Consider the following 11134-nt stretch of genomic DNA (forward strand, 5'->3'; position numbering starts at 1 on the left):
GCAAAATCCTTTATCTGCAACTCCAAAATCCAAAAAGCTATGGGCTGGGGGTCAGGGTTGGGGTCGGGGGGAGCTCAGAACACTAAGGATTTTTTCCCCATAATTCATTCTCTATAGTTCATTTAACTTGAACTGAAGGGAAGCTACTTAAAGCTTTTATCTCAGTGTGAACTTTCAAATATTTTAGTGCAGAAATAATAATGTGTTTGCTTACAGCATGCCTCCCCAGACTCTACTGGGAGTGTTATGTAATATACAGTATAAACCCCATATCACCTCCTAAAATCCAAAAATAATTCTGAATTCCTTAACACATCAGGCCCTATGGGTTTTGGACAAGTGCTTATTAGCCTATACTTTCAAAGAGGAGAAAATATAATGAACTGTGTTACTATTTTTCTTGTTCTACTAGCTTCTCATTGGAACTAACTCATCCCCACCTCTAGTCTTTGTACAAGCCATCCCCACTTCCCTGGCCCTTCTGTACCTTCTGTCATCAAAGCAGAGTTCACAACCTACCTCCTGAAGGTGAAGTCTGAAGTTTCCTGGCTAGTCCAATATCTTTCTTTACCTAAATATCCAGTTTAGATTTGGGACACATGGTTTCCCAGGTCACACTAGTTTGGGCCTTAAAGAGATACAATAACTCATAATTTAATGATAACTCACCCAGCTGCTATCATAAGACTTCAGCCCCTTCCAAAGACCTTCCCTCCCCCTTTCTTCTGGGAGTTCCTAGATCAGGTTCAATGAGTTTATGTCACCATGCATCTCCTGCGCCCACATCTACCCTCAAAGCCCACCATAAATATGCTTTATGGATAAAGACCTTCAACGCAGCCCTCACCCAAGAATACAGACTAGAAGACTCTGGGAGGGGAATAAACTCAAATCTGCAGGTTCTTTCCATATTTGGGTTTGTTTGTTTTTTTTAAGATTTTATTATTTTTAAGTAATCTCTATACCCAACCTGGGGCTTGAACTTACAACCCTGAGATCAAGAGTTGCGTGTTCTACCAACTGAGCCAGCCAGGTGCCCTATCTCTCCATATTTGAATATGAGAATTACTGGTTTAAAGGTTTGCAGATCAATGGCAGGTCACAAAATCTAAGAGATAAAATTTGGTTATAATGAATGTCAATGACAGTTGCAGTGTACTTCATGCATAGTTTTCATAGTAAAGGTTAAAGAGTTTTCAATAGTCTTTGTCCAATCTTGACCTTTGTCCAATAATTCAGTATTTTTCTTCACCATTTAAAAATATTTTTTTAGGGGCACCTGGGTGGCTCAGTCGGTTCAGTGTCTACCTTCAGCTCAGGTCATGATCCTGCGGTCCTGGGATGGAGCCCTGCATCGGGCTCCCTGCTCAGTAGGGAGTCTGCTTCTCCCTCTCCCTTTGCCCCTCTACCCACTCGTGCTCTCTCTCTCTTTCTCTCTCTCTCAAATAAATAAATAAAATCTTTTAAAAATATTTTTTTAAACCATGCATCTATCTGGTGAATTTTTCAGGAAATTTTCTGCCATGTCCTGCTGTTTCTCTACCTCTCTCCTCTCTTCCTCTTTCCCTTTCTCTCTTCTCTCACCCTCCTCTCTGGAACAAAAAACAAACAAAACACCACCACCAACAAAAATCTCTCCTCTTCTTGTGCAAAACAATTCAAGATCTTTTTTGTGCTTTGACCATAACCTAAGGCATAATTAAAGACAGAAAGTGGGATACACTAAGTTCCCATAGTGGGACAAAAATCACTGCTACAGGAATTCAGACTATAGGTTCACATGGTCTCTTGCTTCTGCATCCCTGTCGCTACCTGGACAGATACATAAAATACCATAAACAATATCTTTATTATCATCTAGAAGGGCATAGTGAGCTGATATGTCAGCCTGGAACCTGTGAATATGACCTTATATGAAAAAAAGGTCTTTACAGATGTAATAAAGGTAAGGATCTCAAAATGAGATCATCCCTGGTTATATAGGTGGGCCTAAATCCAATGGCAAGCATTCTAATAAGAAAAGTAAGACACAGACAAAATTGGAGAAGGCCATGTGAAGATGGAGGCAGAGATTGGAGTGATGCATCGCTAAGCCAAGGAATGCCTAAGACTGGCAGCAGCCATCAGAAGCTTGCAGAGACAAGCAAGAATTCTCCACTTGAGCCTTTGGAGAGAATATGGCCCTGCTGATAGCTTGGTTTTGAACTTATAGTCTCCAGAACTATGAGAGAATAAATTTTTGTCTCCTCAAGCCACCAAGTTTATGGTAATTTTTTATGGCAGCCCTAGGAAACTAACACAAAGGGACTAGTAGTGAGTAGCCCTATGGGTAGCCTCATCTGTCAGCTTAGAAGTGAAAATAATAACACTATTCATAAGTTTTGCCTATTTGGGGGCTTAATTGTCAAGCAGAGAGAATCTTCACCAACTCAGGAATGGCTGGATTTAACACATGGCTTTTGAAAAATACTCAAATGAAGAAGAGTGGCTTCTGACTGAGTGATGTATAGAATTGTTGAATCACTATATTGGACACCTGAAACTAATATAACACTGTACGTTAGCTATACTGGAATTAAAATAAAATAAAATAAAGAACAGTGGCTTCTGGGGTGCCTGAGTGGCTCAGTCGTTAAGCTTCTGCCTTTGGCTCAGGTCATGATCCCAGGGTCCTAGGATCGAGTCCTGCATCAGGCTCCCTGCTCAGCAGGGAGCCTGCTTCTCCCTCTCCCACTCCCCCTGCTTGTGTTTCCTCTCTCGCTGTCTCTCTCTGTCAAATAAATAAATAAAATCCTTAAAAAAAAACAACAATGGCTTCTATTGAGAAAATATCCCTTATTGTTTGAAATTGTGAGCCACTAGAGTCAAATTTGAATCCTGATTTGACTCCTGGTTCTCCTACTCATTAACTATGCAACTTTAGGCAATTATTTAGCCTTGAGACTAGCACATAAGAGCTAAGTAAATGTTAGCTCCTATTTAGCTCCAATTTTTGTGATTATTTTGTTTGCTCTATATGGCTACTTCTCTGTTTGCTTATCCTTTTCCATGGCTGGAAATGGCTACCCCAGTCCCAACCTTACATGACTTTTTAGTTCAAAATCTAACAGCAGCTAATTAGAATCCTTGCATCACTTATTTCAATATCTTGAGAGAGATCATGATGTATGTTCAAGCCATTGTGCATATTGGCTATCACTAGCCTGACCTTCTATGGCTGGGAAGGCAAAATCTTTTTGAAGGGTATGTGTGTAGGAAGGCAATGGTGAGCATTTCCAGAACTCTGAAGCCTTTTAAATTTTATATATTTGAACTTACTTATATATTCTTTCATAATCTATGGCTTTAATTTCATGCTTTAAAAAGTATCTCTTACCTTGAGATCATATGTTGACCCTCATTTTTTTACTTTACTTTCCACATATACTATCTAATATAATTTGAATTTTTTTAAAGATTTTATTTATTTATTTGTCAGAGAGAGAGAGGGAGAGAGCACACGCAGGGAGAGTGGAAGGCAGAGAGAGAGAGAGAAGCAGGCTCCCCGCTGAGCAGGGAGCCCAATGCGGGACTCGATCCCAGGACCCTGGGATCATGGCCTGAGCCGAAGGTAGACGCTTAACCGACTGAGCCACCCAGGCGTCCCTAATTTGAATTTTTTTATTAGAAGGGCACTTTTTTTTTTAAGACAATATCATTCTTTTTTTTTTCCTAAGACAATACCATTCTTTTTTTTTTTTAAGATTTATTTATTTATTTTGAGAGAGAGAGAGAGAGAGAGAGGAGGGCCAGAGGGAGAAGTAGGTTCCTCGCTGAGCAGGGAGCCCGATGTGGGACTCGATCCCGGGACTCCAGGATCATGACCTGAGCCGAAGGCAGTCGCTTAACCAACTGAGCCACCCAGGTGCCCAGAAGGGCACTTTTCTCCAAGTAGCCTCTTTGTCCCAACATAATCTTTTGAATAGCTCATACTTTTTCACCAATTTGAAACATGAATACTAATAACGATCGCACATACTACTTTCTATGTGCCAGAGTTTGCACTAAGTATATTACATGGATTATTTCAGCTTAGTATTATTATCCACATATAACAGTTAAGAAATGGCATACTTGGGATTCACACTCAGGTCATCTAATTGTAGAACTCATACTTTTAACCACTATGCTACTCTTATAAATAATTTGGGTCTATTTTTAGCTTAAATAATAGAAAACATTTTTGACATAACTGGAAGTCCAGATTTAAGGTTGACTTGGCTCGAGCTCAATGTCCCCATGATTCTCTTGGCTCTGCTCCCTTCCATGTGTGACTTCATCCCCAGGCTGATAGTGAGATAGCTACAGTAATTCTAGCCCCCATACCCATGCACAAAAATTCCAGTGGAAGGGAAACAAAATGACTACTTTAAGAAACTCTCCCAGAAGAATAAAGAATTTTCTCAGACTCTCCAACAAAATTCTCCTCAAGACATTGGTCCAAAATGGAGCACATGCTCATTCCTGTGTCAATTATGGGCCAGGAGATTGCATTAAATCAATTATACAAACCCACCCCTAGTGTTAGAGATAGTATCAACTTTCCTTTGGAACATGGGCAGCATAAAAGTAAGAAGGGCTATCAGTAACGATTAGGTTCAGCTCTCTAATGCAGAAAACTTAAAATAGAAGTAGATTAAATAAGTTAAAAGGTAAATCAATCTGGAGGTAGGCAGTACCCTGGAAGTAGGGCCAGGATGGATGCTCCATGGTTACCCAGTTTCCCTCCTCTCTCAATGCTCTGCCATTCTCAACATGTGGCTTCTACTTCATGATAATTCTGGAGCCACAGCCATCATATCTACCTTAAGGCACCAAGAAGGAGGAAGGAGTGGAAGGAAGAGACTGATTTCTTCTTTTAAGGACATATCCCAGAAATCACATAATACATTTCTGTTTACAACCCATTGGACAGCATTTAGTCATTTGGCAACATCTGGCTCAAAGAAGCTGAGAAATGTGGACTTTATCCCAGATAATTATTTGCCCAGATCACATCAGAGATTCCACTACTAAAGAAGAAGAGGAAAAGATATATTGAGAGCATGCTAGCAGTCTCCACAACAGGTGGAAACATGAATTCAACTGGGGTTCAGTTACAGGGGAAAAAAGGGGAACTAAATTCTGGTTAGGCAACCAACAGTGTGTCCTAAAGCCCTGATGGAGTCTTTGGTCCAGTCCTAGACTAGTCAACAACCCAGTGGTATCAGATACTCTGGTTGGACATCTTGTGCCACACACACACCCATTCCTGGAACTTGACTGTAGAGTCATTCCAAGCCAAAACTCATGATTGAGCATGGAGGTGGAGTGGTTCCCTAAAGAGATTTGTTTGTATTTTTCTTGAAGAGTTAATACATGAAGAATTGAAGTTCAGATTGAAGATATTAAACTTTTGTTACAAATTGTTTTCTAGTTTATCATGTACCCTTTACCTTTATTTATTTTTTATTTTTTTAAAGATTTTATTTATTTATTTGACAGAGAGAGACACAGCGAGAGAGGGAACACAAGCAGGGGGAGTGGGAGAGGGAGAAGCAGGCTTCCCACCGAGCAGGGAGCCCGATGCGGGGCTCGATCCCAGGATCCTGGGATCACAACCTGAGCTGAAGGCAGACGCTTAACCACTGAGCCACCCAGGCACCCCATACCCTTTACCTTTATAGTGATGTTATTATAGCTATTGCTTTCACATACAGAAGTTTTACATTTTATATCATCAAATATTCTGTGCCTTTACATATTTTTTTTTTTACTTTTCTGTTAGAATGATCTTTCATAACCAAGGATCTGATAAATATTCTCCTGTAGTATCTTCTTTCCTGTTGAATTATTTTTTATCAGTCAGAAGATGCATTCTGCTACACATATAACAAAAACTCACTTACAATCACTTAAATAGGGCTTCCTTTTTCTCAGGGAATAAGTTCAGGGTTGGTTTGGTGGACTTACTATATCTTCAAGAATCCAAGCTCACTCCACATTTCTGTGCTATAATCCTTAACATGTAGCTTTTCCTCAAGTTCACAAATGACCACTGCAATTCTAGGCATCACATCTGAAGTACATTTAGGATGAAAGAAGAGAGGCAAAATGTAAAAACTGCATGCCACCTGAATCCACCTATTTCATCAGGAAATTAATATCTTTCCTGGAGACCCCCCTCTGTTAGATTTCTCATTGGCCAGAACTAGATCACTTGGCCACACAAAAGAGCAAGAGAATCTTGAGGAAATAAATATTTTTATCTGAACACACTGCTGTCCTGAGAAAAAATCATATTTTTTTTCCTTTTTCCCTTTTTCCTTTTTGTTAAAAAGAGGGAAATGGATATTGGGTAGACAATAACATCTGCCATACTTTCCATCTAGAATTTTTTGGATATATGATATAGAACGAGGAGCTAATAATTTTTTCCAATGAGTTAACCAACTTTCCCAGCATCTTTATTGAATAAGTCATTTTTTTCCATTGATTTGGCAAGCAACTTCATTTAAGAACTTATAGAGTTTCCAATTCCATTAATGGCAGAGTGGTACCTAACAGATCAGCCGGCCCCAGATCAAACTTTAGACAAAATATAGAAAGCAACCACTGAAAGCACTGGAGAGAAAAAGCAAAAGCTGACAAAAACTGGAGAGTTGTTGACACTTGAAAAGGGGAAAGGGGGAACTGACACTAGGTGAGTTTCCCAGTTTTATAACTTATGCCTAGGGGCAGTCCACAATCAACACCATATCTGGGATAGACATCTGCCATCTTACTACCTTAAAGAACCAGAAAGAAGAGTTTAGGGTTTCTGTAGCAGCCAGAAAGTGGAGGGGGAACATCCTGGAAAGGCAAGAGCCACAGTGGAAGAGTACCAAATTTTATATATAAACTCTAACAGAATCTATTTTTCCCTCGAATTACTCATGGGTAATGTATATACCAAGAAGTCAATTAAGATTAAATAATTCAACAGTGATTTTAGCTGGAACCTACTGCAAGAGACAGAGGGTTTCAGCCAAGTTAAATGCTGACCTGAAAAAAACACAAACAAAAACAAAAATCAATACTCTTTGGAGGAATACGACAGAATCCAGAGACTCTACAATGTATCATTCACTATCAAGAATACATTGCAAAATTATTCCACATACAAGAATAGGAAATATGACTGATACTCAGGAGGAAAGGCAATCAATGGAGATCAATCTTTAAATGACCCATATTTCAGAATTAGCTGACAAGAATTTTAAAGTAGCAGGCGCCTGGGTGGCTCAGTTGGTTAAGTGACTCCCTTCGGCTCAGGTCATGATCCCAGAGTCCTGGGATCAAGTCCTACATCAGGCTCCCCCCTCAGCGGGGAGCCTGCTTCTCCCTCTAACCCTCTCCCCTCTCATGCTGTTTCTCTCTCTCTTAAATAAATAAATAAATAAATAAATAAATAAAATCTTTCAAAAAAAAGAATTTTAAAGTAGCTATTATAACTCTTTGCTCAGCAAAGAGTCTAAGGTCTCACGCCCCTTCTAATCCCTCCTCTTGGAAAGGTTATAATGAATAGGTCACCCTATTAGGCATATGTCCACATGTCCTTCCCAAACTGGCTGAGAATTAACCAGAATGACGAAAGTAAGAAAAGCACTTCTAAGCAGAAAAGTAAAGACAAGGATTTCCATTTCCCTTGTATAGAAAGACAACAATAGGTTGCTGTGTTGGCAGAGAGCTCTTGCCAAACCCTAAGATCTCTGCTGTCTTGGGTCAGAGGTAACAGAGTTAGCGGCTGTGGGATTACATGGCTCTTTTGTAGTCCCACTTATTTACCACCCTTACTAAAGTCTAACCAGTCTTTCCTCAGTGAAGCCTTTCCTGCAGCCCACCCCACTTCGCACCCCAGTCTCTTCAAGGGGAGTTTCTTTGATACCTTAATAATCTTTTTTTCTTTCAGAAATTCAACATAGCATGATAATCTCTGTAAGAGTAAAGAGAAACTGTGCCTCAAAGGGTAAAAGGAGTCCATAGGGGTCACAAATCCTACTACAGATAAAGCAAAGATCATCTCTGTAAAAGCTAAAATGGGTCACCTTCTTAACCCATTTCCTTATTATTTAGGGAAAATGGCTAGTCCACTTGTTGCACCCTATTCTGCAAGCAAGTTTGCTCTGGATGGGTTTTTCTCCTCTATCAGGATGGAACATTCAGTGACCAAGGTCAATGTCTCGATCACTCTCTGTATCCTCGGCCTCATAAACACAGGTAAGGTGAAGAGAGTGGAATAAACAGCCTGCAGATGATTGCCTGCCTTACCCTTGTGGGTCAAGAAGGCGTTGAACTCCTTGACTCGTGTGTAATGCACTAAAAGCCAGTGAGAACACCAGTCTCCACTTAAGGAAGCACTTCTGTCACTAGGAGAGCCTCTGACTATCCTTTGACACTTCTTTCCATTCTGACCACCAAGGGTGCCAAGTGACACCAGACTCATCACTTAACCCTATTCTGAACCCTTCATATCCTCAAGAACACTCAATGGCCATTACTTTCCTTTTTGAGGCTTATCAAGTACAAGTTTGTTACTCTTAATACCATCACCAGTAATAAGAACTATTGATATCATGAACGCTTTTTTTTTCATAAGTAATCTCCATACCCAATATGGGGCTCAAACTTAAAACCCCAAGATCAAGAGTTGCATGCTGTATTGACTGAGCCAGTCAGGTGCCCCTCATAAACTCTTTGATATGATGCACTGAGGACACAACATCATTTTTGTGATATTCTTGCCAAAAATGCAAAACCTCACTCCAACCATCAGAAAAAAAAATGGACAGAGGCACCTGGCTGGCTCAGTCAGTAGAGCATGAAGACTCTTGATCTTGGGGTTGTAACTTTGAGTCCCAGTTGGGTGCAGAGATTACTTAAAAATAAAATCTTTTTTTTTTTAAAAAAGAGAGAAAAATGGACAAACCTAAACTGACATTCTACAAAACAGTTGATCAATACTCTTCAAAAGTGTTAAGGCCATGAGGGACAAGGAAAGAATGAAGAACTGTCACAGATTGGAGAGAAAATAAGAAGAAATGACTGCTAAGTATACTCCTGGCTAAGATCCTGGAATATAAAAAGGATGTTAGTGCAAAAAATAAGGTCTGTGTTTTAGTTAGTAAAATTGCCCTAATTATATTGTACCTTGACAATTGTACAGTGGTTATGTGTGATGTTATAATTAGGGGAAGCAGGGTGAAGCCTACAAGGAAATATTCTGCACAAGTTTTACAACTTTTCTGTAAGTCCAAATGCAAGTTTATCTAGAATAGGTACAAGAAGAAAACTTTATTGAAAGAGTAATTGAGTACATTGAGTAGTAGTTACAGAACAAGAAAGAAAGACACACAGTGAAACAAGGATAGAAAGAGAAAAAGAAGCTGTGCCAGAAGGATATGGAAATTTGGAAGAGATAAAGTAACTTCCCTTCCAAAATCAAAGTGGTTCATGTTGACAGAAAGCAAAGGCCTGGATTCTTGTCCATTTCTTCCTTTTACAAATTAGAAAATTGTTGTCATACAGCACTCGGCTTTGCCCACTGACACTTTCCATTAGCTAGTGGGTCTTGATATAACTTCTATCCTCATTCTGCTCCCCCATATGACTCCCTCACCCCCACCAAAATACTCAAGAGAGAAGCATGATTTAAATCTCGCAATCACCTCTAACTGCCTCCCTCCCGCCCCAGATCTTCATCCAGGAAGACAGGGCCCACATTAACTCTAAGCCTCTCTTTGCACAGCAGGCCCTAAATGTACCCAGTCTCCTGAGAGGGCCCGTGGGCCTTGTAGAACAAGTACTGGCAAACAGCCCCTAACAGTTAAGCTGTTACTGTCTGCAGACTTTCCACCTTGTAGACTCTACTGGTCTTGGATAACCCCACTCTTCTCTCATAATTCTACAGACACAGCCATGAAGGCCGTTTCTGGGATACTCAACATCAATGCGTCTCCGAAGGAAGAATGTGCCCTGGAGATCATCAAAGGGGGAGCTCTGCGTCAAGAGGAAGTGTACTATGACAACTCAGTCTGGACAGATCTCCTGCTGGGAAACCCAGGGAGGAAGATCCTGGAATTCTTGTCCTTAAGAAGTTATAGTTTGGACAAATTTATAAACAACTAAGCACTTCCTTAACGTGGGGCATGGTAAGGGAGCTTTGGGACTGTTCTGATATTTATCTGAGCTCCATCCGTGAAGGCATCTCCAAGGAGAGACAAATGGGTGTCCCCAGAGTGTTGTAAGTCACACATCACATCTCATAATTTGAAGGAGTTCCTCTAACACTTGCACAGTGGAAACGTAATTATAATGAATGTCATGAACCACTGCAACCTGCAGTTGTGAAACTGATAGTAACCATAGGTATAATTAAAAGGTAGTTCTATCAAATTTACCTCATATATAATATTATGAGTAATACAATATTAATTATAATAAAGGTCATATCAATGTTGTAAATTCACGGTTAGTAGCTCTAAGTTCATTTCATTCAGTATGGTCCTTTAAAACCATAACCTATATGAGTGAAAATTTTCAGTGTTCATTTCGTATTTTGTGGTCTGAATCTTTTCTCTGTTCTTGAGTTGAAGAAATCACCCTACTCTTCATTTAACGGACATCATGTCCATACCATATTGTATATTTCAGATATTCTATATTATTTTATATTGCTCCTCTGGGAAGGAGGACACCTTGGTGGGTATAAATCACCATGTAAGTGGAAGTCCCTGGGAACTTGAGCCACAGAACAGACACATGTTTATTGCCCTCAGACTGTATCAGGTGTCTCCATTTTACGTGTGAACTCTCAACTGTGTGTTAGAAGCCTGGAGAGAAGGGAATGGAGTTCCATCCTGCCACTTACACATTCCATCAGTTCATTCAACAAACATTTATCAAACAGTTGCCAGGCATCACCTGACTACAACCAAACAGGAAACAGAAATCAGCTATATTAACAACTCAGCAAAGCCCTGTGTTGGTTAGGTCCCCTCCAGGTTATGCTTTAATAAAAAGGGGGTTGTTTACAAAAGTGTGGACAAGGTCATAGGGCAATCACAAAGGATAAGAA

The 11134-nt window shown here is 40.0% G+C and overlaps 1 protein-coding gene across 2 annotated transcripts in view; it reads left to right on the top strand.

Annotated features, from left to right (window-relative positions):
- Nucleotides 1-10521, top strand: part of HSD11B1 (hydroxysteroid 11-beta dehydrogenase 1) — a 51994-nt gene extending 41473 nt beyond the window's left edge. The window contains exons 6-7 of one of the 2 annotated variants that reach the window (XM_027613801.1): nucleotides 8134-8277; nucleotides 9968-10521. In XM_027613801.1, coding sequence (XP_027469602.1) covers nucleotides 8134-8277; nucleotides 9968-10185 — 362 coding nt within the window. In that variant the 3' untranslated portion in view covers nucleotides 10186-10521. The remainder of the gene's footprint in view (nucleotides 1-8133; nucleotides 8278-9967) is intronic. The other variant, XM_027613802.1, reaches the window with a different exon arrangement.
- Nucleotides 10522-11134: the final 613 nt, after the last annotated feature.

This window comes from Zalophus californianus, chromosome 10 (genome assembly GCF_009762305.2).
Source record: "Zalophus californianus isolate mZalCal1 chromosome 10, mZalCal1.pri.v2, whole genome shotgun sequence".
Classification (NCBI taxonomy): domain Eukaryota; kingdom Metazoa; phylum Chordata; class Mammalia; order Carnivora; family Otariidae; genus Zalophus; species Zalophus californianus.